Source organism: Euprymna scolopes, chromosome 30 (genome assembly GCF_053919585.1).
Source record: "Euprymna scolopes isolate OS-2025 chromosome 30, ASM5391958v1, whole genome shotgun sequence".
NCBI classification, from domain to species: domain Eukaryota; kingdom Metazoa; phylum Mollusca; class Cephalopoda; order Sepiida; family Sepiolidae; genus Euprymna; species Euprymna scolopes.
The window spans coordinates 29,900,382-29,928,282 of NC_136511.1; the positions used below are offsets into that span (position 1 = coordinate 29,900,382).

The 27,901-nt window shown below is 33.8% G+C and overlaps 1 protein-coding gene across 1 annotated transcript in view; it reads right to left on the reverse strand.

Annotated features, from left to right (window-relative positions):
* The window catches only part of LOC145254725 (enhancer of mRNA-decapping protein 4-like), a 101,364-nt gene that overhangs the window by 62,308 nt on the left and 11,155 nt on the right, over positions 1-27,901 (reverse strand). The window contains exons 3-10 of the mRNA XM_080113453.1: positions 26,983-27,042; positions 17,499-17,610; positions 15,623-15,728; positions 14,978-15,164; positions 10,747-10,909; positions 5,551-5,765; positions 5,189-5,272; positions 2,634-2,729 (exon numbers count right to left, since the gene is read on the reverse strand). Coding sequence (XP_079969579.1) covers positions 2,634-2,729; positions 5,189-5,272; positions 5,551-5,765; positions 10,747-10,909; positions 14,978-15,164; positions 15,623-15,728; positions 17,499-17,610; positions 26,983-27,042 — 1,023 coding nt within the window. The remainder of the gene's footprint in view (positions 1-2,633; positions 2,730-5,188; positions 5,273-5,550; positions 5,766-10,746; positions 10,910-14,977; positions 15,165-15,622; positions 15,729-17,498; positions 17,611-26,982; positions 27,043-27,901) is intronic.

The following is a 27,901-nucleotide window of genomic DNA, read 5'->3' on the forward strand; positions in this document are numbered from 1 at the left end:
CTTTAAGCATCAAAAATTAATTTTAAAATCTTTGCTATAATATACAAATCACTTTGCGTGTGTGCTAGTTCCTTCCTCGTAGGTTCCGAAACTGCTGAAACTACCTTTTGCAAATTTCACACAAAGGTAATTTATATTTTTGGCAGTGTTTTTAAATATGTTTGGTACAGAAATTCATCTGATAAGTATCAAAAAAAGAAAAAAAATCTATTGGGATGAAAATGTAATAAATAAAAAAATAAAATAAACAAAGTTCCTTTTATATAATAGTATATATATATATATATATATATATATATATATATATATATGTTACATGATAAAGGGCTGGCCCCTTTCATGTAAGTAAAAAAATAGGGAATTAGTTAAATGTAAATATGAAATAGGATAGTCAAAGATTCAAACTTGCGAAGCTAGATTTGGAATTGAAAATTCCAATCATAAGTTAAAATAAATACAGAATGTTATTGAAATAAGGAATTGCAATTGTTTAGCTTACATATCTGTTATTGGAAAAGGAATGTAATGATGAAATTTGTTCTGTTATAAAAATGAAAATTAAAATAAGGAATTTAATCATCAATTGAAATTTAAACATATTACTCGAAAACTAGGTTACTGAACTTGTTGGGTCATGTCAGTGTGATGCATGTCATTCAACGTGCTTTATGAGCACATGTTTAATCATGCGATGACGTGACGAGTTCTCAATATAGGTAGAGTTTTAGATGCAGTCTGGGAGAAGAGTCGGGGAGAAAGAGCCGAGAGAGAGAGGTCAGAGACGGCTGCTGACGTCAAACCTTGGAAGCGAAAGGTTAGAGAAGAAAAAGCCATGTAAAGAAACTTTGAATTCCTCGAGCGAAATCATGGACCGGTCATGAAATAAAAGACATCATCTTTGTGTATCTGCATCTTCGTGTTGTGATTCAACAGAAAAGGTAATGTCCATTTATATTATAAGAACTTTGTGAAGATCATTATCTCAAAAATAGATAAGAAATATATGTATCAATATTTATAGAAACACTCCCGTTCATACAGAAGTGTCAAACGTATAAATACCAAACGCACAAACTTTCGGTCTATCTATCTATATATCAAATCTCCTCTCATTATGTAGTAACATGTACACTGTCTATTATATATATACAGAACTGTCTATCTCTCTTTATATATATATCCTGTTTATGTCTCCAATATGCTATCTTTTACAACATGAACATCTTAAGACATATGAACACTCAACACATGAACACTCCTAAGACTGTCTCTAGATATCACACTAAGACTTTCTAATACTAACATGAACAACAATACAAATATATACACCATCATAATAATAACACCCACCACGTAACATCTACATATATATATATACATATATATATATATATATATATTACACATAAATTAACATACTTGTAGAATACCCAACTCAGGTTAGGTAAGAAAAAAATATAGCACTAATTTTAACACTACATTTTAACAAATATAGTACTAATTTTAAATATTAATGTTTTTCTTTCTAGGGATTATAGAAAGTTTTAGTGGCATCCACTAAATGGTAAAGTTTACAAATCAAAAAAATAATGTTCCCATATTACTCACCTTGTTTTCTGGAATACATATCAAACACAAACATATTGATGATTGAGATGTTCACACACACCAATCTTTTTAAAAGCATATTACTTAATATAATCAAAACTCAAAAGCATATTTAATAAAAAAAAGTTATATTTAGTCCAGTGAAATGAAAAGATACTTATTCATTAAGTGACATAACAGGCAGCAGCTAACTTGAAGTATTAATATTGGTTAACAAGACAAATGTTTTTTTTTTCTAATTGACATTAATTAAAAAACTTCTACATTTGAATGCAATGAAAAAAAAAGTTATGCCATCATTTTTAACAAGATCGGCACATTAATAGTTGGCATTTTTGCATTACATGGACAGCGCCATTGTTGGGGGGGGGCGATAACTCCTATTTCTTCTTGGTCAAATATCAAGGCAAATAAATAACAAACAAGATTTTTTATTTTTGCAAACACAAAAATATTTGAAAACCAAAAAATTTATTGTATGAAAATGTATCAATATATAATTGTAAAAACATTTATTGAAAAGTTTATGTAAGAAAATATAATTTTAATAAAACAATATTTGAATTAAAGCGCCATTAGATTGTTTTTTTTCCAAAAACATTTTTTAAATTAAAGTAAAATTGGATTTTTTTTCCGAACAATTTAATAATTTAAAGGAAACATTTTTCAAATTAAAGCAACATTGGATTTTTTTTGTTTTTTCTTTTTCCAAAACATTGCTTGAATTAAAGTAAAACTGTCACTGTAACAAAATATAGTTTTAATTTATTTGTGGCACCTGTTGAAGGACCAACAAAGTTATATTATAGTTTTAATTTTTAAATTAATAAACAATTTGAATGGATTAAAATGAATGAACTTGGTTGTCTTATTATCACAGTTTTTTGACCGAGAAGTGCCACCTGGTGACTGTTTTGTGAAACTCATCAGAAAAAAAAAGAAAAAATTTTTTTAAAAATGGCACCATCTGTGTAATGCAGAAGTGTCTAATAGTTTATATAAACAAAAAGTAAACAATATTTCACCTGATTGTTTGGAGACAAGTCCAAGACACACAACTCCAAACTTTGAGCTCCTGATTATTTTTTGCACCAGTAACTGCATATTTCCAGAATGATACTCTAAAAAGGGAAAGAAAAAAGAACAAAATTAAACTCTCAACCACACAGCATATTTTATAGCCTTTTGAAAGTGATTTGTATAATATGTTACATAAAGTAAAGTTTGTCTCTTTCTCAGTTTTGTCACTGATAGCTTTCTTCCTATAAAAATCAATATTTGATTCTGACTTGTCAGCTTCTTTGGTAAATCATTGCAGCATGTTCAGCACAATATGATTTGATTTGATTCAATTCTTCCCAGAAAATACTTTCACCAAGTCAGAATTATTTTTATATGTAGTTGGTTGTTTTTGTTTTATAGCCTATCAACCCTTTTCAGGTTATTTAATGCCAAATCCAGTGATTTTGAAGAAAATTTTTTAATAATATATATTTTTTTTTAAGTCGGTTTCTATTTAACTCATAGTTGGGACCCTAACAGGTACTACCACTCCAGGTCAGAGTGGACCTGGGAACAATGGCAATTAAAAGGTGACTCCACACTCCCCAAAGCCCGCAAGCTGGAGTCTTATCATCGGATATAGTTTAAGGTTATATCCCGGACCATTTTTATATGTAAGAAATTTTTTACAAATAAATAAATTAATATAACTATATTTGTTTATTTATTTATTTATTTGCAGACTGGTTATTGTTTCCCAACGTTTCAGCCAACTATTCCTCTGGCCTTCGTCAGGTGGTTAACCAACCGACGAAATATACAGACTACTCATCTCAAAAAGATTCCAATAATAAAGTTATATTTGTCAATGTAGAATTACTTCCCTTTTGGAGGAGAACAAAAAAATATTTTTGGAGAAAATAAAATTTCACATTACCATCATATTCAATTTAACGTCTGTTAACACATGTTGGTATGTGTTAAATGTTTTTAAGAAACTGCTATCTCTCTCTCATATCTCGTTTTCCTCACCAACTTCCGGTTAAACGTGGTGATATTCCCTTTTGTTTATAATGGATTACTGTAACTTTTTTATTATTTCCTTATTAGCTTTGGCTGTTAATAAATGAAGAGTGACAGAAATGCAAGTAATAAAGACATTCAAATGCGATACAATGAGAGAGAAGAGACAGGAGATTATTAGAACAATTGGTACTCCTGCAGTATTTTACCCACCGATTTCACGATCTTAGCCGAGCGTTGATCGACATCCGTCGGAAAATGCCGGAACATGGCGAGCGGTACGATACTCTATCAGCCAATCAGGGCGCTTCAAACGAACGCGCAGCAGACGAATAATTTTCATTGAAATTACACACATAGCGTTTCATTTCAGTTATTTTATTGTTCAAAGTAAAAATACACAGCCTTTCATTTCAGCTATTTAATTTAGCAATAAAAAAATAAAAAAACCGGGAGTTGTTGGAAACATATTTATGCGAATTTATGTGGAGACAAAAATTTGGACACAACCCTTTTGTCTCCATAATAAATCAAATCGCGGAAGGCTACCCGGTTTGGGAAGGAGCTTCTTTCCACATCTTCTGAAAACCCTTTGCTCCCTACTTTGCCTCTACAGTCAGTAGAAAATCTTCCAGTCGGAACTAAAGATAAACAGTAATTGTTGTCCCCCCCCCCTACAAACATTACTGAAAAAAACAACAAAAAAAAAACATTGTTGTTACTGTTTAATAACGTTTTGTTAAAAACAAACAAAAAAAAAAAACATTGAAGTGTTTATTACTGTTGCTTACCCCGCCCCCTCCCCAAAAAAAAGCTATCGGAAAACAAAATGAACCAAAAAAAAAAAAAATATTCAACAAAATAAATTTATTTTACTTTAAAAAAAACTTACGGTAAGTGTTTGTGATTTATTTTATCCAAATTTTTTGTATTAATTTTATCCATTTTGTTGTGTGTGTGTGTAATATCTTTTCCTTGTAATGTTGTTGCTATTCACATACTTTTAGCGTTCTTCTTGCACCGTAGCTCCGAATTCTCGGCTTTCGTCGGCGTTAACGCCGAAAGCGTTCGTCAACGCTCGGCTAAGATCGTGAAATCGGTGGGTAAAATACTGCAGGAGTACCGAACAATTAAAACGCAATTAGTTTTTCAAACATAGCTCAATCCTAGAACTAAAGCATATTTTAACATTTTAAAACGTATAGGATCTTCTTTTTTTTAGAAGCAGCAAACTTTAAATTAAAATAAATCCCAGAAACAATATATTGAACTAAGCCTGGAATAACCCGGGCTGGCTTTACTTAGAAAAGGACAGACTTCAGAGTCTGTACTCCCTGCTTGGTCCAATATATTTATTATACAAATTAATTTCATCATACAAATAGATTAATTCTTGGCATTTACAACTGATAGTTGCTAAATTTGCAATTAAAGAAAATAAAGTTGTAAATTTAAAGTTCGCCACAGAATTAAATGTATATATAAAAAAAAGTTTTAGTGAAACAAATGTTGATTAATTCAGCTTTATGATAATAAAAGACGAAAATTGTCTTACTCTGGGGGTGGATTTTGATGATCATCTAGAAAGAACAAACAGGATAAAGGCTGCCCTCCATGTGGTGACCATTCGTGAAGACGCCTGAAAAAAAAAAAAAAAAAAAAAAAAAATTATCTAGATCTCAGCTTACCAAATTATTTCTCCAAAATTTAATCCATTAAATTTAGACAACAAATATTCCTTCATACATGTTTCATTAAATTAAGGTAAGAATTTCTTTACTCTTTACTTTAAGTACTGATTTCAAATTGATAATTAATTTCATTAAAAGATTACATTTTAACTATGATTACGATTGAGATTGATATCTAGGAATGGATATTCTTCTAGTGTAAAATAAAATGGAATGTTTCCTTTACCTGGGTGACGGACCATCATTCATGTTGATTTGGAAGAATTTAACCATCCCATCTTTGCTAGCTGTGGCTAAAGCTGATCCATCAGGAGAAAAAGCAGCATCCGAGATTGGTTTTGTATGGCTGTTTATACGCAACACCCCTTGCTGAACTTGGTTGCTGGCCACACAATCAGAGCCGTACGTCTGGCACACAATATCAACATTCCAGATTTCAGCCTGATAATATAATGAAAAGAAATTATTTAAAACAAATACAGCAGTTTAAGACAGATGTTATAACCAATGGCAGGGGAGGTAATGATTATGGGTCACCATTATATCTCTTTTACTTTTCAAACTTATATAAGAATCTGAAGGGACAGTAAACAGTCCTGTTCCTGTATAGAATTCCCCCCACCCACCCCCATATTAAAAACTAAAAAAATTTTCAAATGTATCATGTACATGCTTATGACAAAACAAAAATATATTAAAAATAACGTAAATTGATCAAGTAATTTTATTTTTAGACAAAATCATTTTCTAAACAATGGAAATTTGTAGACTTTACAACATAAATTTTGCAAGTTTTAATTACTGTTTAGCTATCTCCTTTTCTTTTTTTAATTAATTTTGAAAAAGGCAAACAAAAGCACCCCTTTTCATTTACTCATAATATTTGACTTTCTTATTTAAAAATAAAACTACTTCATAAATTTACATGATTACTGGAATATGATAATTTCGTTTCATCACAGGTACATACACAGATTTTTCTTTATTTTTGTTTTTTAATATAGGAGAAATTCTGGATAAGAACTAACATCCCTGTGCTGGATAGTAAAAGGAAGTCCAGATATTGATCAAGTAAGATCATGTGGTGCTGGAGAGAAGGTCATTTTGAAATAGTTAAGCAATTACTTGTTGAGACATTGATAGTTTGGTTATATAAGTGAGCTTTATCTCTTCAAGACCACCTGATTCCATGAACAAAGCTTCTTTCTCAGAACTGCCAACCTGTGGAACACTTTTCTGCTGGCCTACTTCCCAGTTGAATACAACATGGTCGCTTTCAAATCCAATGTAAACAAGTTCTTGTTGAGCCATCCCCATACATAGTCAAATTCTACCCAATTTACCCCATTAACGATTTCTACACGTTTCATTAATCCTTATCCTTGAGTGGTCTTTGGGCTTTGATAAGTAGTGACTCCCAAGTAAACAAAAAAACTTGATCAATTTACATGATTTTTTTTTTTTGTGTGATGTTTTCCTTCAGTCATGGATATGTACATCATAGAGACGTTTCTTTATTTTTGTTTTTCATGGCCAGGGGTGGAGGTGGGATTCTGGACAAGTACCAAGAAATGGTATAAGAATAATATACCGAAAAAAATTAAATCAGGGCAGTATAGGAAGACTTGCGCAAAACAACAGACTTTGATTGTATGGGCATGTGGAGGAACATAGGAGAGTTTGTTACAAGTCAAATGGTATCAAATATGAAATATTTCAACAAAGAAAAATGTTACAAAATAAAATGTACTAGTTAAAATTTAGAACAGAAAAATAAAGGGGTTGGAAAGTTACAAAAACAATAAACAAAAGTCAGTCAACCAGCCAGCTTGGGCCAGGTCTAGGGAAGCAATCAATAAAACCAACCAGAGAAGATGTAAGAACAATAGAAAAAGTGCATGCAACTTGGAGAGAAGTCACAAACAGGAAATAAATATTTTTTTTTTTATTACATTTTCACCCCAAACAAGGCAAATTGCCACTTTGGTGTAGGGGGCTACTATCAGGGTCAACAGCTACTGGGGTACTATGTAGGGATTTGGTCAGCAAGATGTCGGTTCATGTTACACTTGAACTTCTGCACGTCAGTACTGTTGGGGAAGCAGTGACCTGGAATGGAATTCCAGAGTCTAGCGGTTCTGGGGAAGAAACTATTAGAGTAAAAAGATCTTTTACATCTAGGGATCTCTACAGTGTGGGGGTGGGATTTAGCAGCCTGTCGGGTTTGTCGAGGGTGCTCACGTCGTGGGGGCACAAGTGATTGCAGTTCGTCAGAGCATTCACCACTAAAATACTTGTAGAAAAGGCAGAGGGATGCAACATTTCGTCAATGGGACAGAGGCTGAAGCTTAGATGCCAGTTCAGGGCCTATCAGGTTTGCAACTCTCTTTTGAACCTTGTCAAGGAGCGAGAGACTAGTAGCAGATGCACCAGCCCAGATGTGACAGCAATACTCCATACATGGGCGAATGGTGGCCTTATAGAGGTACAGGATACTTTCAGGTGTCAGTAGTTGTCTAGCATGGTAGAGAGAGCCTACCTTTCTTGCAGCAGCCATGGCAATGCCTTCAATGTAATTGTTCCAACTCATGTTTCCTGTGAACGTTAGGCCAAGGAGTTTGAAAGATGTACTCTCAGATAAAGAGTCGTTGGCAATTGCTATAGGTGGTAGAGAGGGTTTCTTGTAATTATTGAATAAAACTAGTTTAGTCTTGGCAGCATTGAACGTGACCAACCGCTTTTGTCCCCATTCCACCACAGATTGGAGGCCTTCCTCTAGTGTTTCTGCCATTTCTTTAGAAATGTGTTCATTTGTCTTCCTGTCGTGCCTGCCATAGAGTGTAGTGTCATCAGCATATATACCCATCTCAGAGGCAATTTTGTCGGGGAGGTCATTTATGAATATCAGGAACAATAGAGGTCCAAGGATAGAACCCTGGGGCACCCCCGCATTTATATCATATTGTTTAGATGTACGACTGTCGAGGACAACCTGGATTTTTCTCTTATCTAAGAAGGATTTAATTATGTTAAGTATTCTACCAGTGATACCGTATGATCTAATTTTCCTGACAAGACCCGCATGCCATACCCTGTCAAAAGCCTTAGATATATCTAGAGCTACCGCTCTGCCCTCCCCCGCTTTGTCCAGTGAATGGTATATACGTTCAGAGATTACAGTTAGGATGTCTGCTGTGGAATAGGCTTGTCTAAATCCATATTGTTTGTCAGTCAGAAGTTTAGCATCTGTAAGGTGATGGACTAGAGTATGGTTAATTAAGGTCTCAAATATTTTGGCAAAAAGTGGGAGGAGGCTAATGGGGCGATAATTTGATGGGTCAGTCCTTTCGCCAGAATTCTTGAATACTGGTACAACAGAAGCAGTTTTCCAACAGTCCGGAAAGCAAGCTTCATTAAGGCATTTGTTGTAGAGTTTGGAGAGAACTGGAGCTACTTTGGCTGAGCACTTTTTTAATAGCACAGCTGGGATGAGATCGGGTCCACATGCTTTTGAAGTGTCAAGGTTTTTATGATAGCATGCACCTGAGCAGGGGTGGTTTTCAGATCGTCTTGCGTGGCGTCTGTCCGCATAGGAAAGTCAGGCAGGGGTGGTTGGAAGAGTCCAGAGTGGAGTTTGAGGCAAACCGACTGGCAAGCATGTTAGCCTTGTCGGTTGCTGAGGAAACAACCTAGTGATTGTTGGTTAGTGGGGGAATTGTTGATTGCCCATTATTTACTACACTGCTGTAGATTTTCCAGAAATCTCGAGTTCTATTATTATATTTTATATATATTACATATAAATTACAGAGGGAAGTAATCTTCATCTTGCAGAATCTAACAGACTCTTCAGTCAAGATCAACCAGTGGAACAAGGTATGTTTCCCTTTGTCTGGTTCCAAGCAGACAAAGATGTTTTCGTCGCTTTATAAAAGAAATGTCTTGTGAATGCTTCATTGTCCTGGTTGTGACAAGTGTTAATATGTGTATGCAAACATGCAGAAAATGAGCAGACACTGAACATTATGTATACAAGAAAAGGAAACATATCTTTTGGTTGACTCAGACAGACAGACATTTTACCGTTATTGGCTATTCTACTCTTCACCCAACCATCCATTCACGTGAACTCATTTTTCTTTTTTTTCCAAGTAAGATCTATGGCTTACTTGTAGTTTCACTAAATACTTTGCAAGCAAAATCCGATTCTGCATTTTGTTAATTCCTACCCTCTGATGAGAAGGAAAGTATTTCTTTCGAAACTCTGCGGATTAAGGACGATCCACTTAATTTGTTTCCTTTTTGAAAATTAAATATGTTTTTAACTCTTCTTAAAGTGTTTTTAACATGTTTTATTAATTATTTTTTTCTTTTATATATATATATATATATATATATATATATATATATATATAATATATTATATATATACACACACACACTTGCATATGCATCAGAAAGACACCAGATGATATGACCAGGATACAGATACATAAATCACAGAGACAGCACTATATGAAAACTATATATATATATATATATATATATATATATATAGGGTGACCCCCCAAAAAAACAAAAGCTAAATGGAGGCCATCTAAAACATATGCTGTAGAACGGAAAAAAAAAGGCCAAAGACCCTATTGTTTTGATGTGATGTTTTGAATATAATAAACTAGTTATGACCAAAGTTTCATTTCATTTAGACAAAACACTAAGAAACAAGGCCTAATTAGAGTTGGGCCAGTTTTTTTTTTTTTGGGGGGGGGGGGGTCACCCAGTATATATATATTATATATACATACACACACACTATATATAGATGACATATAACAAGATAAAGACCTGGTCAGAGATAAATTAGTTTGGAAGTCAATTTCTAAAATCAGTTCACCACATGCCAGCATATGTTTCTTAAATTTTAGATGAGGATTGATAATTTGGATTATTTTAACTACTGTTCTCATCGTCATCATTATTCTCACATTTCAGCCAATGTAACCTTCGACCTTCTTCAGATGTATCTTGTCAACTCTGACCCATACCATAACAGATAAAGTACTAGCTAAAATTTAGTTATAAGTGACATTCTTTCGGAGGTTGAAGCCTCAGTGTGAGCAATACTAAAAATACAACTGCAAATTACTTAAGCCTGCTACCCGATCATGGCCGACGGAACAAGAGCATGCTACCTCCATTCAGTAAATAAAGGGTTCCGTTGAAAATTCTGTGCACATTTCAGAATTCAGCAGAAAGATTCCCGAGTTCAACAAGATGTACCTGAAGAAGGTTGGAGGTTACATTGGTTGAAACGTTGAGAATAACACTCGAGGTGAGAATAGTCATCCGAATAATACGTGCCAGCATCTAAAACAGACATTAAACTCAATGATAATAAACATAAAGTAAGAAAGGAATTTACCTTTTCGCCATGCGTAATAAGAAGCATCTTAGAATATGTGTCATCTTGTGAAGGAGTGGTGTCATCATCCGACTCATCAGGAATGTAGGGACACCAAAAGACACGATGGAACTCTGAGGATTGTCCGTCATTGTAAGATGTAACATTCAACAACAGTTTTGTTCTGGAGAACAATGTTAAAGAAAAAAATATACACAAAAACAAAAACAAAAAAACCATGAACAAAATAAAATTTGAACATTTCAATGAAGTTTTTTTGTTTTTTTTTTTTTACAAAGGAGTTATCATTTATCAAGGCCCGGAAGCCACTTGAGAATAAGGGTTAATGAGTGTACAATAGTCAATGGAACAATATCATAGTAATCGTTATTAGTGGAAATTTGGTAAATTTGATTATTAAGGTGATGGCTCTTCAAGAACTTGTTCACGTTGGACTTGAAAACTACCATATTGTAGTCAGTTGGAAAGCAGGAAAACGGAACAGAGTTCCACAAGCAGCAGTTCTAAGTAAGAAGCTTTGTTCATGGAATCTACGTTTAGGTTTAGACACAGATAAAGAGTGGGAGAAATTATTGATAGTGGTTTCAGCTAGACGAATGTGTTTGTGAAAGTCAGGCAAGAGGGAACCGTAGATTGGAGCTCAGGCGAGCACTTAACATGAAAATAACGATAAATCATACATGCTCGTAATGTGGGAAAGAGATTTCAGGGAAGAGAAAAGGGCATCTCTCACTAGGCTATGAAGTCTATTTTGAATTCTGTTAAGGCAGGATACGCTGCTTGTAACAGCTTCTGCCCAGATGTGGCAACTACTCCATCCCGCAACATACTTGGCTCTTATACAGGTAGAGAATTGCATCAGCAGTGAGATATCTACTGGAGCAGTAGAACAATCCTACCATTTTTTCAGCAACCTTAGTAACAGATTTGATGTACGTGTTCCATCTCAGATCAGGAGTAAAGGTTAGACCCAGCAGCTTGTCAAACAAAGCCTACCCAAGACGAGAGCCATTCATTTCAATTGATGCTAGACGGGATCAGAACATTGATGATGTAAAGATAGAACTTGGTTTTAGATGCATTAAAATTAACCAGCCACCTCTTTCCCCACTGCACCACGTGATCAAGATCAGAGGAGAGAGAATCAGAGAGAACTTAATCATTTATGGCCTTTGAAGTGTTGCCATAGATGGTAGTGCTGTCAGCATAAATGTCTATAAATGATAAGAAAAAATTTTAAAATTGGTGCTTGTTTACACTGATGATCTTTTAAACCAACACATTTCAGGTGAAAACATTATATGCTTATAAATCACGGCTAAATTAGTATAAATTCCAAAAATTATGAAATATGATTTTTTGTTAAAAAAGCATCTAGCACACTGGATCATTTTTTTTTATCCACAATTACGCTTGGTTTAAAAATGGTGGATCCTTAATTTAATTCAATTTCAGAATAAGAATCAAGCAATCCTCTACAGAGAAAGCGGTATCTAGCAGGAATCTTTAGTTTCAAGAGTCTCCAGGGCGATTTCACACAAAATCAGATAATAATCTTGCTTGAATCTAGGATGGCAGATACAGGTTGTTTTTTTTTTTTTTTTTTTTTTTTGACTGCTATTCACCCCAAACAAGGCACAGTGCAACTTGGACATAAAGAGCTACTACTCTGGACAATATCTACAGAGACACTATCTGGGGAGTTGAGTAGCGAGATGTTTGTTCACATTAAACTTGAATTTCTAAATGTCAGTAGTCATGGAAGTAGGGACCCGAGATAAAATTCTTCAAGGGAAGAAGAAACTATTAGAGTAGAAGGCTTTCCAGCATCTATTGGTCTCTATAGTGTAGGGGTGGGATTTAGCTACTTGCCGAGTTAGTCCGAGGTATTTACGTCAAGGGGATAGAATTGCTTTGAGTTTATTGGCGCACATTCCATTAAAATATTTGTAAAACAGGCACTGGGATGCAACATTTTAGCGAAGAGACAAGATTTGGAATTTGGTTGATAGTGCGAGAGTTATTAGGTTGGAGACTTTTTTTTAGATCCTGTCTAAGAGCGAGAGACTAGTGACAGATGCATCAACCCAGATGTGGCAACAATATTCCATGCATGGGAAAATAGTGGCTTTGTAGTGGTACAAAATACTCTCAGAGGTAAGTAATTTTCTAGCTCGATAGAGAGAGCCCACCTTCTTCTACAACAAACTTGGCAATGTTCTCAAAGTATTTGTTCTAATTCAGGTTGACTGTGAATGTTAAGCTGAAGAGCTTGAATGAGAATCTTTCAAGTAGTGTATTATTCGTCATGGTAACCAGTGATTGAGAAAGTTTCTTGTAATTAAATGAAAGAAATTAAGTCTTTGCAGCATCAAATGTTACCATTCATTTATGACCAATTTCACTACAGACTGGAGGTCTTCCTCTAAGGTTTTACCCATTGCCTTAGATATGTGTTTATTCATGTTTCCTCTCACGTTTGTTTTAGAGCATGGTTTCATCAGCAGATATACCCATCTCTGAGACAATTTTATCAGGGAAGTCATTTATAAATATTAGAAATAATAAAGGTCAAAGGATCAACCCATCTGGCAAACCCACATATTGCTTTGATGTATGATCATTGAGGACAACCTGGATTTTCCTCTTATCTAAGAAGCATTTGATTACGTAATGTATTCATCCAGTAATACCATAGGATTTCATTTTCATAAGATCATGATGCCAGACACTGTCAAAGGCCTTATATATATCTTGGGCTACTGCCCTAGCCTCTCCTACATAATCCAGTGCGTGGTATATACATTTAGATTAGAGTTAGGATAGCTACAGAAGAAGGAATTTGCCTGAATCCATACTGCTGTCAGACAGAAGTTTAGTATCTGTGGAGTGGTGGACTAACGCTCAATTGATTAAAGAATTAAAGATTTTGGCAAAGAGAGGAAGGAGGATAATGGGGCAATAATTGAGTGGGTCAGTTCTTTCACCAGAATTTTTTGAAAACCTACAAAAGCAATTTTTCAGCAATCAGAAAACCAAAATTCAGTAAAGTGTTTGTTGAAGTGATTGGAGAGAACTGTGGCAACCTTGGTGGAGCATTTTTTAATATAGCAGGGATGAGATCAGGTCCAAACGCTTTCGAGGTATGTAAGTTTTTTATATCACAAACATGAGTGATTTTTAGATCATCAAGTGTTACTTCTGTCTGCAAAGGCAAATTTAGGAGGAAGTAGTTTGTTGCATCTAAAGTGGAATTGGACGCAAACCGCTGGGCAAGCAGGTTAGCCTTCTCGGTTGCGGTGCAAACAACCTCATGGTTGTTTGATAATGGAGTAATTATTGATTGCCCATTATTTACTACACCGTTATAAATTTTTCCAGAAATTGCAAGTTCCCAATTTCTGTCAATGCATTTTCTGGTGATTTTGCTGCGACTATTTACACTCATATTTCTAGCTTCTCTATACTTTTGCCTATTTGTACTAGATGTCAGATAAATTTGTGGAATACATGCTGCCTTTGAGCAATGACAGCTACACAAGTAGAAGTGAACCATTAGGGAGATAGGGGTTTGCTATAAAACTTTTGTGTAGGAACGTGTTTCAATTGTTACTTTGAACAATTCAGTAGCCTATGAGACATCTGATGTAATCCCTAATGACTTCCCAGTTAGTCTTCTAGAAGTACCTTGTCATTTTGAGTAATGGCTCTTCAACTTGGGGTCGAGAGTTTAGGATGAGGTCTACCAATATCACAACGTGATCAGCATAACTGAATAAGCATTTGTCATACACTCCTCAAGAACTGTGGTCAGAAATAGGTTTAGAAGTGAAGCTTGTTGATCCTGGCGATCTGGAAGAACACAAGTGTATGTCAGGCAATGGGATATAGAAAAACTGTGATGCTACCAGCGGCATCTGTAAAGAGAAAAATCGAGCCAATTACTGTGGTGAGCATTAAAGTCACTATGTACATGTACTTGGCCACTAGTATCTAGGGACAGTGCTGCATCTATGCTGTCAAATACATGATTGATTAGGGTACAGTCCTGGGTGAGGGAGAATAGTACAGAAAATAAATGACTAAAACTATGTTGCAAGTTGGTCTAATGCACATGAAATTCTGGTCATCCGATTCCAGTTTGGATTCTCTAGTCAAGGGAGGATGTTAAGTCATACTTTAGCAATAATTTTTCCTTATTACCAAACGTAAAAAGAAAATGAAAGGATACTCGATTTTCCCGTCAGCTGCTCCTGTCACTTCATGGATGTAAAGATTACCCATTTCATCAATTGCTGCCAACAAGATTTTCTCTGTGAATGCAAATGCCAAATCTGTAACACGGCCACAGAAATCCTTCAAGAGAGTGCGATCGGCCGTCTTACGGTTTATGATGCGGATGTTGGCACCAGATTTACCTGACAAAAAAAGAGAATGAAAAAATTTCTATTTTAAAATATTTGTTTATTAGTATATGTAGAAAAAACAAAGATTCTATTTTAAAATGTTGTCTACATGAATATGTACAAAAAAAAAAAAAACACTTCTGTTGCCGTGATTTTCCAAATCAATCCATAGCCCTTGAGCCCCTGGAGGGGCATAGGCCATCTACAATTTTGTAGATGCTTTTGTAACGACGGAGTTCTTTTTACGGGGTGAGGGTACTGGCCCCACGCCCAACCTTCCCAGAAGGTATATACATCGCCTAGCCTTCCTAAATGGTCACCCGTCTGGTACTGGCCAGGCTCAACGTTGCTTAACTTTAGTGATTTGGCGAGAACCGGTGTGTCAACGTGATTGTGCCATACTAATATTAATAAAAAGCGATACATTATTAATCCAGAAATGAAACATTTTTTTTTCAAATACAACTTACCTCGTAGGCAATAGGCAACAAAAATGCCATTCATGTGCACAGCTACCAAGTTCCCCAGGTATTTCCGAGATTCCCACTCAAACTTGACAACTGTAGTGGTTTTCACCTACAAAGAAAATTAATATTGGATTATCCACATTACTATATTATCTATATATATCTATAACTATGAGTGTGTGTGTGAGGACACTTCTCAACCTATATACTCAACAGATTTTTGATCTACAGACTTGAAATTTGGTATACAGGGTATTCAGACACATGGAAAACTTTTTAATCCATTTTCATCGAGAATGGGTGTGAGAAGTGTTATTTTTATCTACGTAGTTTGATGTTTTCAATTTTTTATAATCATGAATCTTATTTCATTATTACAGTTGATGATGTGTTACATTTGCAAGAGATTGTTCATCCAATTTAAAGTTTGGATGATTATTAAGTTTCTAAACATTTTATTTGTCCATCAAAAATGGGAAATTGATTGTTAATTAGAACTTCCTTCAGGTTTTAATTTGTCAAATAATAATTTTCTGGTTGAAGAGATTAGTTTTGCACAGTTTAATAGATTTTTAATCATTGCTATTTTATATTGATATTCGCATTTATGAATTAAATTGCATACATTAATAAAGGTAGGTTGTTTTATAGGAGAGATAATGAATGAGCCATTGTTAGTGTCAATTAGTTTTACCAAATATGTGCTATATTGAAGTTTAATTTAGTTTTATGCAAAGAGAGTGGAAACCTTTCACCAAAATTTGGTTATTTATTTTTGTAAAATTTTAATAAGCACGAGCAGATGCACCCAGTGTTGCTTGGTATTACACATAACATTAAATTCCTTTAAGTAAAAAGTGAAGTAAAACAGAAAATGCAAAGAAATTGAGGCAAGTGCATGCAAGTATTATGTGTTTTTCTAAATAGTTCACATCTTGTAAGTAAAAAAAAAATACTCAAGATGAGATCGAAAACAAAACCTAGAGACAGCGAGTCAAGTACGATAACCATTAAGCTAGCTTGACACAATCTTTACAAAGGGTTTTCAAACTTACTTATTCTTAACATAAGGAATGATTCATGTATGCGCAGTTATAGAAACAGTTAACAAATAAAAATCTGATGACCCCAAAGTACCAATTTTTCAGTCCCTCCAATCAGGATAATGTAAGTTCATAAAAAGTAGGTGATTGATGTAATATGGAAGTTATCAGGAATAATTCTGTTCATGGTTGCCTATCTTATTGTGCTGAACAGAGGAGTCCTTTGGGTACAATGTTCAAGATAATCGTCCAGTATGTGCACTGCTCAGACAGAAAGAAACTGCATTTACTGTCTGTACAATTGCAAAGAAAGTTTTGGCAATGCATCAAACACACTTTGAGAAACAGCATGACTGGGTTCTGAATGATGAGCAACAATGAATTCATGACTGCCTCAAGAGAGAGATAGATGGAGAGCCATAGCCATCAATGCCTGTAGCAAGCAGGGCACCATTTGAATGAACTCTTTTAGAGTGTTGAGCACTTTAGGGTTAAATGCAACCTATTTACCAATTTATTTTTTTAATTTTGAGTTTTTGAAAAGAACAACTATTTAAGTGTTTGAAGAAATAATATCAGAATAATTTTAAAAGAAGAAAAAAAACATTGTTTTTCTTAAATTATTCTTTGAAATAATATCAGAATAATTTAAAAAAAAAAAAAATATTTTTCAAATTATTCTTTGAAAAGCTGTCAGATGAAAACGATTAAAAAAAAAATGTTTTTTTTTTTTTAAAGAAAATGTGCGATTCATCCCATTTGATGTTGATCAAGAATTGTTTAAATAAAATATTCCACACAGTTCAGATATTTTTGAGATACAAAATTGTTTTTACCTTGTTGCTTCCAGCTTGATTATCAGGATTGCTACTCTGTTGACTTGTAACAATATCCACCTCTTTACTATAAACACTAAAGCTGTTTGTACGGTCACTTCCTTCCAATATACTGAAAATATTTACATATTTCACATTTTAACAGATATATTATTAAAAAAAAAAAAAATCTTTTTTATTATTCCAATTATAAAGAGAGAAAGCAATAACAAATTTTATACAATTTGTATAAGAAAGTCCTATTTAGAGTTAAGTATGCACATTCTAGATGCCATGTGAAAACTCAATATTCAATAAATAGAACTTAGTAATATGTAGTCAGAGATTTATAATAGCATCTATATATTAATACCATAGTACCTTTAATGTACGTACATATGTACGTGTGTCACAGGCTATAAATTATTTGATCAGGAGATTCTATTTATTAATAAAGAGAATAGAAGGTGATAACATACTACGGACATTAAATTAAATAGTTTACAGATACGTTAATTTAATGTTCGTATTATGTTATTTACAATCCTCCTTTTTAATAAATAGGATCTTCCGATCACAAAAGACGTAATGTAAAGAAAGAAAAAAAATTTTTAAATGCCATTTTGGGGCTGTACGTGAAACTAAAATATACTTTCTTCATCTTCTAGCTAGGATCCAAGGGTAATATCTGTTCTGTCAAAAGATAGTATAATGATAAAGTGGGGTTTCCGTACATGTCAGGCATCCATACAAGGTGATTAGAGATAAACCATAATAATCAGATATATTCTGACACTACACTAACCAGATTACTTAAATACTTTTACAGTTTTAACAAAAGGGATACAATAATATCGTAAGGTCTCCGTTTAAACTGAACATTCACAGAATGCCCAGCAGCAATATAATACATACAAAAGATGCTGCTGTGGAATTTCCACAGGTCCTGTTAGTTTAAATTAAATTTCCAATTGAAAAGTCTGAAATGAACATGAATTTTACATAAGTTTTGAGAGAAATAACTTTAATAATTTTTATAAAATGTTTAAATTGAAGATGCAGCAAAAAGTCATAGATGACTTTTCATCCCATCAGTGCGTATGGCAGAGGTTTGGGAGTTTTTCAGCATATTAACCTTTTTTGGATCATTTAATGCTGAATCCATTGGAAAAAGTTTTTATGTTTCAAATATTTATTTATGCATGGTGTTTGGTTTAGTTTGGTTGTTTTACGACATATCAACCCTTTTTGCATTCAATCATTTTGGCAAAGGTTTTTACCGTTGAAGTTCTTATATATATATATATATATTATATATACACTTGGCAGTCACCACTTATCAAAGTCCAAAAGTTACTCGATGATAAGGGTTAATGAATGTAAAGTGTTAGTTTAGTAATCATTAATGGTGTAAATTGGATAGAATTTAATTATTTATGGGGACGGCTCAACAAGAACTTGTTTGCATTGGATTTGAAGGCTACCATGTTGTATTCAACTGGGAAACAGGCCAGCGAAATAGTGTTCCACAGGCAAGCAGTTCTGGGAAAGAAGTTTTGTTCATGGAATCTGCATTTAGATTTAGGCACAAATAGAGAGTGGGGGAAATTGTTTATAGTGATTGTAGCTAATCAAGTGTTTTTTTTATGAAAGTTTAGCAAGGGGGAACCATAGATTGGAGCTCATCCACAAAAATAACGATAGAACAGAGACAGGTTTGCAATGTCTCTTCTGTGAGAAAAAGATTGCAGGGAAGAGAAAAAAGCATCACCTACTAGGTTTCAAAGTCGGTTTTGAACTCTATCAAAGCTGGATAGGATGCGCCAAGCAGCTCCCGCCCAGATGTGGAAACAATAATCCATTTTAGGACATACCTGGCTTTTATACAGATAGAAAATGGCATTGACAGTGAGATATCTGCTGGAACGGTAGAGTGATCCAACTATTTTTCCAGCAATCTTAGCAACAGATTTGATGTATGTGTTCCATTTCAGATCAGGAGTGAAGGTCAGTCCCAGAAGCTTGTCAAGACATGGAGCTTCCCCAAGACAAGAGCCATTCATGACAATTGGGGAGTGATGGGAGTCAGAGCAATTATGATGAAAGGAGAGAAGCTTAGTTTTCATTGCATTAAAATTAACCAGCCACCTTTTTCCCCATTGCATCAAGTAATTAAGTAAGACACTTTATCAAATCTCAACACTAATGTACTGTACACGCAATAACTCTTATCTGCGAGTGGCTTCCGGGCCTTGATAAGTGGTGACCACCTTGTAAAAAAAAAAAAAAAAAATCACGTTCTCAAAATCAGAACAGAGAATCAGAAAGATCTTGATCATTGTTGGCATAGCTTGTGGTGTCGTCTGCATAAATGTCTATGAATGATCTAAGGTGATTTGGGAGATCATTGATGACGATTAGGAAGAGAGTTAGGTCCAGGATGAAACCTTGAGGGACGACAGCGTTAATACTATGAGTTTCTGATTTCTGCCCATCAACGACTTCTCTTATAAGCCTATCAGAGAGAAAGGATTTAATAATTGAGAGGACATTTCCAGCTATTCCATAGCTGGCGATTTTGTGAAGTAGACCTTTATGCTATACTCTATCAAAAGCCTTTGATATGTCAAGAGCTATTGTTCTAGAAATGAAGCCCCTGTGATATTACTATTAGTACATCAGCTGTAGATCTCGCAGAACGGAAACCATATTGCATATCACTGAGGAGGTTATTTTTTATATTTTTAAATATTAATTCATGATATTTGATTTGGTTGTTTTGTAGAGAAAAATTGTCGTTCTTGTTTTTGGTTTTGCAGAACATGATTAGATTTTGAAAAGGGAAAGAAAAAAAAATAATAGCATCAATGTTCGGTGCTGTCAGGAAGCTGATATCTTCAGACAACCTGATCTGATAGCAGCAGACCATGCGCAAATAAGAAACAAAGAGAATCAGTTTTATAATACAAACAATTAAGAAATCCAAAGCATAATAAGAATGTTTAGTAAATATTTTCATGACATCAAGTCTGTTGCCAAGGTCGCTGGAAAGATGGTGGGATCCTTCTACCGCTCCAGAAGATATCTCACTACTGATGCAATTCTCTATCTATATAAAAGCCAAGTATGTCCAAGGATGGAATACTGCTGCCATATCTGGGCAGGAGCTGCTAAAAACAGCCTATCCTGCCTTGACAGAGTACAAAATAGACTTCATGGCTTAGTGGGGGATGCCCTTTTCTCTACCCTGCAACCTCTCTCCCACAGAAGAAACGTTGCGAGCCTTGTTTTATCCTTGTTTTATCGTTATTTCCATGGAATGTGCTCGTCTGAACTCCAATCTCTGGTCCCCCCTCGCCAATCTTTCACGAAAAACACCCGTCTAGCTGAATCCACTGTGAAAAATTTCCCCCACTCTTTATGTGTGCCTAAATCAAAACGTGGATTCCATGAACAAAGCTTCTTTCTTAGAACTGCACGCCTGTGGAACTCTGTTCCGTCTGCCTGTTTCCCACCTGACTACAACTTGGATGTCTTCAAGTCCAACGTCAACAAATTCCTAATGATCCTCGCCCTTAAGTAAACACTTCATCAAATCTCCATACTAATGTACTGTACTTGCAATAACCCTTATCCCTGAGTGGCTTCCGGGCCTTGATAAGTGGTGACCACTGTGTAAAAAAAAAAAAAAAGGATACTTTTTTTTAGTATGAATTTTTATTTGGATTTCTTAACAGTTGATATTTTAATATTGATTCTCTTCTTCCATGTTGATTTATTCTTCTGCATGGCAGACTAACAGAATGTAATTGCCTGAAGAGAGAGGAGGATTTTTCTTTACTTCTTAAATTTATGCAACTTATTTACAAAAACTATCAAATATTTTTCTTGAAACTTACATAAAATTTATGGTCTTTTAAGACTTTTCATTTCTAAACTTAAATTTCTGCTTATATATGGTTGGTTGTTTTTGTTTTACGGCATATCAACCCTTTTCAGGTTATTTAATGCCGAATCCAAAGATTTTGAAGAAAAATTTTTCAATAGAATATATTTGTTGTTTTGGACCCTAACAGGTACTACCACTCCGGGTCAGAGTGGACCTGGGAGCAATGGCAATTAAAGGGTGGCTCCACATTTTGTCCGTTCTTAATTGTTTGTCTCTTTGGCGTCGGTGTAACGTGTCAGACTTATTTTTTCCGCCTTAGCCTCGAGGCTTCAGGTTCAAGCCTATCTCCCAATTAAAAATTTTTTTTTTCTTTTACACCTCTAAACACCCGGTTTTTTTTTTTTTTTTCTTTTACACATCTAAACACCCAGTTTTTTTGTTTTTTTTACACCTCTAAACACCCGGTTTTTTTTTTTTTTCTTTTACACCTCTAAACACCCAGTTTTTTTTTTCTCTTTTACACCTCTAAACACCCGGTTTTTTTTTTTTCTTTTACACCTCTAAACACCCGGTTTTTTTTTTTTTCTTTTACACCTCTAAACACCCAGTTTTTTTTTTTTTTCTTTTACACCTCTAAACACCCGGGTTTTTTTTTTTTTCTTTTACACCTCTAAACACCCGGTTTTTTTTTTTTTTCTTTTACACCTCTAAACACCCAGTTTTTTTTTTCTTTTACACCTCTAAACACCCGGGTTTTTTTTTTTTTCTTTTACACCTCTAAACACCCGGTTTTTTTTTTTTTTTCTTTTACACCTCTAAACACCCAGTTTTTTTTTTCTTTTACACCTCTAAACACCCGGTTTTTTTTTTTTCTTTTACACCTCTAAACACCCGGGTTTTTTTTTTTTTCTTTTACACCTCTAAACACCCGGGTTTTTTTTTTTTTCTTTTACACCTCTAAACACCCAGTTTTTTTTTTCTTTTACACCTCTAAACACCCGGTTTTTTTTTTTTTCTTTTACACCTCTAAACACCCGGTTTTTTTTTTTTCTTTTACACCTCTAAACACCCGGTTTTTTTTTTTTTTCTTTTACACCTCTAAACACCCGGGTTTTTTTTTTCTTTTACACCTCTAAACACCCGGTTTTTTTTTTTCTTTTACACCTCTAAACACCCGGTTTTTTTTTGTTTTTCTTTTACACCTCTAAACACCCAGTTTTTTTTTTCTTTTACACCTCTAAACACCCGGTTTTTTTTTTTCTTTTACACCTCTAAACACCCGGTTTTTTTTTTTTCTTTTACACCTCTAAACACCCGGTTTTTTTTTTTTTTCTTTTACACCTCTAAACACCCAGTTTTTTTTTTTTTTCTTTTACACCTCTAAACACCCGGGTTTTTTTTTTTTTCTTTTACACCTCTAAACACCCAGTTTTTTTTTCTTTTACACCTCTAAACACCCGGTTTTTTTTTTTTTTCTTTTACACCTCTAAACACCCGGTTTTTTTTTTTCTTTCTTTTACACCTCTAAACACCCGGGTTTTTTTTTTTTTTCTTTTACACCTCTAAACACCCAGTTTTTTTTTTCTTTTACACCTCTAAACACCCGGGTTTTTTTTTTTTTCTTTTACACCTCTAAACACCCGGTTTTTTTTTTTTTTTCTTTTACACCTCTAAACACCCGGTTTTTTTTTTCTTTTACACCTCTAAACACCCGGTTTTTTTTTTTTTCTTTTACACCTCTAAACACCCGGTTTTTTTTTTTTTCTTTTACACCTCTAAACACCCGGGTTTTTTTTTTTTTTCTTTTACACCTCTAAACACCCAGTTTTTTTTTTCTTTTACACCTCTAAACACCCGGGTTTTTTTTTTTCTTTTACACCTCTAAACACCCGGTTTTTTTTTTTTTCTTTTACACCTCTAAACACCCGGGTTTTTTTTTTCTTTTACACCTCTAAACACCCGGGTTTTTTTTTCTTTTACACCTCTAAACACCCGGTTTTTTTTTTTTTCTTTTACACCTCTAAACACCCGGTTTTTTTTTTTCTTTCTTTTACACCTCTAAACACCCGGGTTTTTTTTTTTCTTTTACACCTCTAAACACCCGGGGTTTTTTTTTCTTTTACACCTCTAAACACCCGGGTTTTTTTTTTTTCTTTTACACCTCTAAACACCCGGTTTTTTTTTTTTTTCTTTTACACCTCTAAACACCCGGGTTTTTTTTTTTTCTTTTACACCTCTAAACACCCGGTTTTTTTTTTTCTTTCTTTTACACCTCTAAACACCCGGGTTTTTTTTTTTTTCTTTTACACCTCTAAACACCCGGTTTTTTTTTTTTCTTTTACACCTCTAAACACCCGGTTTTTTTTTTTTTTCTTTTACACCTCTAAACACCCAGTTTTTTTTTTTTTTCTTTTACACCTCTAAACACCCGGGTTTTTTTTTTTTTCTTTTACACCTCTAAACACCCAGTTTTTTTTTCTTTTACACCTCTAAACACCCGGTTTTTTTTTTTCTTTCTTTTACACCTCTAAACACCCGGTTTTTTTTTTTCTTTCTTTTACACCTCTAAACACCCGGGTTTTTTTTTTTTTTCTTTTACACCTCTAAACACCCAGTTTTTTTTTTCTTTTACACCTCTAAACACCCGGGTTTTTTTTTTTTTCTTTTACACCTCTAAACACCCGGTTTTTTTTTTTTTTTCTTTTACACCTCTAAACACCCGGTTTTTTTTTTCTTTTACACCTCTAAACACCCGGTTTTTTTTTTTTCTTTTACACCTCTAAACACCCGGTTTTTTTTTTTTTCTTTTACACCTCTAAACACCCGGGTTTTTTTTTTTTTCTTTTACACCTCTAAACACCCAGTTTTTTTTTTCTTTTACACCTCTAAACACCCGGGTTTTTTTTTTTCTTTTACACCTCTAAACACCCGGTTTTTTTTTTTTTCTTTTACACCTCTAAACACCCGGGTTTTTTTTTTCTTTTACACCTCTAAACACCCGGGTTTTTTTTTCTTTTACACCTCTAAACACCCGGTTTTTTTTTTTTTCTTTTACACCTCTAAACACCCGGGTTTTTTTTTTCTTTCTTTTACACCTCTAAACACCCGGGTTTTTTTTTTTCTTTTACACCTCTAAACACCCGGGGTTTTTTTTTCTTTTACACCTCTAAACACCCGGGTTTTTTTTTTTTCTTTTACACCTCTAAACACCCGGGTTTTTTTTTTTTTCTTTTACACCTCTAAACACCCGGGTTTTTTTTTTTTCTTTTACACCTCTAAACACCCGGTTTTTTTTTTTTTTTCTTTTACACCTCTAAACACCCGGTTTTTTTTTTTTTCTTTTACACTTCTAAACACCCGGTTTTTTTTTTTTTCTTTTACACCTCTAAACACCCGGTTTTTTTTTTTTCTTTTACACCTCTAAACACCCGGGTTTTTTTTTTTTTCTTTTACACCTCTAAACACCCGGGGTTTTTTTTTCTTTTACACCTCTAAACACCCGGGTTTTTTTTTTCTTTTACACCTCTAAACACCCGGTTTTTTTTTTCTTTTACACCTCTAAACACCCGGTTTTTTTTTGTTTTTCTTTTACACCTCTAAACACCCAGTTTTTTTTTTCTTTTACACCTCTAAACACCCGGGTTTTTTTTTTTCTTTTACACCTCTAAACACCCGATTTTTTTTTTTCTTTCTTTTACACCTCTAAACACCCGGGTTTTTTTTTTCTTTCTTTTACACCTCTAAACACCCGGTTTTTTTTTTTCTTTCTTTTACACCTCTAAACACCCGGGTTTTTTTTTTTTTCTTTTACACCTCTAAACACCCGGTTTTTTTTTTTCTTTCTTTTACACCTCTAAACACCCGGGTTTTTTTTTTTCTTTTACACCTCTAAACACCCGGGGTTTTTTTTTCTTTTACACCTCTAAACACCCGGGTTTTTTTTTTTTCTTTTACACCTCTAAACACCCGGGTTTTTTTTTTTTCTTTTACACCTCTAAACACCCGGTTTTTTTTTTTTTTCTTTTACACCTCTAAACACCCGGTTTTTTTTTTCTTTTACACCTCTAAACACCCGGGTTTTTTTTTTTTTTCTTTTACACCTCTAAACACCCGGGTTTTTTTTTTCTTTTACACCTCTAAACACCCGGGTTTTTTTTTTTCTTTTACACCTCTAAACACCCGGTTTTTTTTTTTCTTTTACACCTCTAAACACCCGGTTTTTTTTTTTTCTTTTACACCTCTAAACACCCGGTTTTTTTTTTTTCTTTTACACCTCTAAACACCCGGTTTTTTTTTTTTCTTTTACACCTCTAAACACCCGGGTTTTTTTTTTTCTTTTACACCTCTAAACACCCGATTTTTTTTTTTTCTTTTACACCTCTAAACACCCGGTTTTTTTTTTTTTCTTTTACACCTCTAAACACCCGTTTTTTTTTTTTCTTTCTTTTACACCTCTAAACACCCGGGTTTTTTTTTTTTTCTTTTACACCTCTAAACACCCGGTTTTTTTTTTTCTTTCTTTTACACCTCTAAACACCCGGGTTTTTTTTTTTCTTTTACACCTCTAAACACCCGGGGGGGGGGTTTTCTTTTACACCTCTAAACACCCGGGGTTTTTCTTTTTTCTTTTACACCTCTAAACACCCGGTTTTTTTTTTTTCTTTTACACCTCTAAACACCCGGTTTTTTGTTTTTTTTTCTTTTACACCTCTAAACACCCGGTTTTTTGTTTTTTTTTAAATTTAAACAGGGTTATTATTTCGCTTATTCTTTAGTTTACCCTTCCCACCTACACACACAGCATTGTTATCTTAAGATTGCAGGTTCAATCCGACAGAGTTATTTATTCCATTTTTTTCTGCTTTTTGTAATTTTTTTTTATTTTTTTGCCGTTTTTTTTTTTTTTTTGGTTTTCTGATTTTTTTAATATCGTTTTTTTTATAATATTTAAACAGGGCTATTACTTCCCCCCCTCCCATACACACCTACAATCACCCGGGCAACGCAGGGTACCTCCGCTAGTATATACATAAAGCGTTAACCCATAACCCTTTGTAAAATAAGTTTGCATGCATTAATCTTCAACTTATTTTAGTGGATGAGGTTGTACAGTGCTCAGAAGATTGATTGGTTGTGTCCAACAGCCTATCAACCTCTCAACTTTCATTTAAGCGAGAAAGTTTTTTTAAACCTATTTGATCTTAAAAAATAATTTATACTTTATGGGGAATCCTATTTAGAACAATATTTTCTCTTCATCATTTTGTTATTGTTTTCCAAAGCAAAATCTAGTCACTTTCTTGAGAAGCTTGTTTTCCAAAGTAAAATGTTTTATGTCAGGAAGCCAGTATCTTCAGACAGGGAAGTAGGAGAGAAAGCAAAAAAAAAATAAATAAATAATAAAGAGGGGGTGGGGTGGGACACAATTGTTTTGCGCTTTGCAGAATATGATTTTTGCAAAAAGATTAAAAAAAAGAAAAGAAAACTTTCATGTATGGTGTATTTGAGTCAAGAAGCGAATATCTTCAGACAACCTGATCTGCTAAGACCAGCATGTGCAGAAGGACAAAGAAGCAAACACAATTTTAGAAGGAAAAAGATAGCAAGATAACTTACATTTGTTGTCTTACATTAGATGACCGAGGATAGTCAAAATTAACTTTATTCTCCAAATGACTGAAAAAGAAAAAAAATATTCTGTAATAGGACAAACAGAAAAAAAAATGAAGAGAGAGGAATTAAAATTTATTTAGAATGAAATTAACAAGTTTGGCTTGTTTACAGTTCAAGTAATGGTCATGTTTTAATATATGAGAAAATAGTGCATTTAGAAAACTTATTTTTATGCCTTATGTTCATCACAATACCAACGCTAACCTCACAATTAAATAAACCAATGGGGTAATTGTATGCATATGATTTGGTAATATTATAAAACTAACTTTTTATGACAAAATTGCATTTCTGTTCTCAATGAAAAAGTGACTCTTATTGGAGTTTCGCTATTTTATTTGACGGCACATCAACCCCTTTTAGGTTATTGCTGAAGCCAACCATTTCAGTAAAAGTTTTTCAGCTTCCAGTTCCTTATCTTTTCAAATATTTATTCATAGGGTTTGTTTTGTTTTTGTATTTTTCTTTACAGTATATCAACCTTCTTGGTTATTTAATGCAGAATACATTCATCTTATTAAAAGTTTTTCATGCTTCAAATTCGTTATATCTTCAAATATTTATTTTGTTTCACAGCAGATCAACACTTTAAGTTACTCATGTCAAATCCAATAATTTTGAAAACAGTTTTTATGCTTCAAGTTCCTTATGTCTTCAAATATTAATTCATAGTGTTTGGCATATTTATTTTATAGAAGATTCTGCTTTTTTTTTGTTTTTTTCTTTTTCTTTGCAGAGCATGATTGAGATTTGTAAAGAGAACAAAGAAAAAAAAATCACATTAATGTTTTTGTGCATATTAAGTCAGGAAGCCAGTACCTTCAAACAAGGAAGTGGAGAAGAAAGAAAAAGAAGTGTTGTT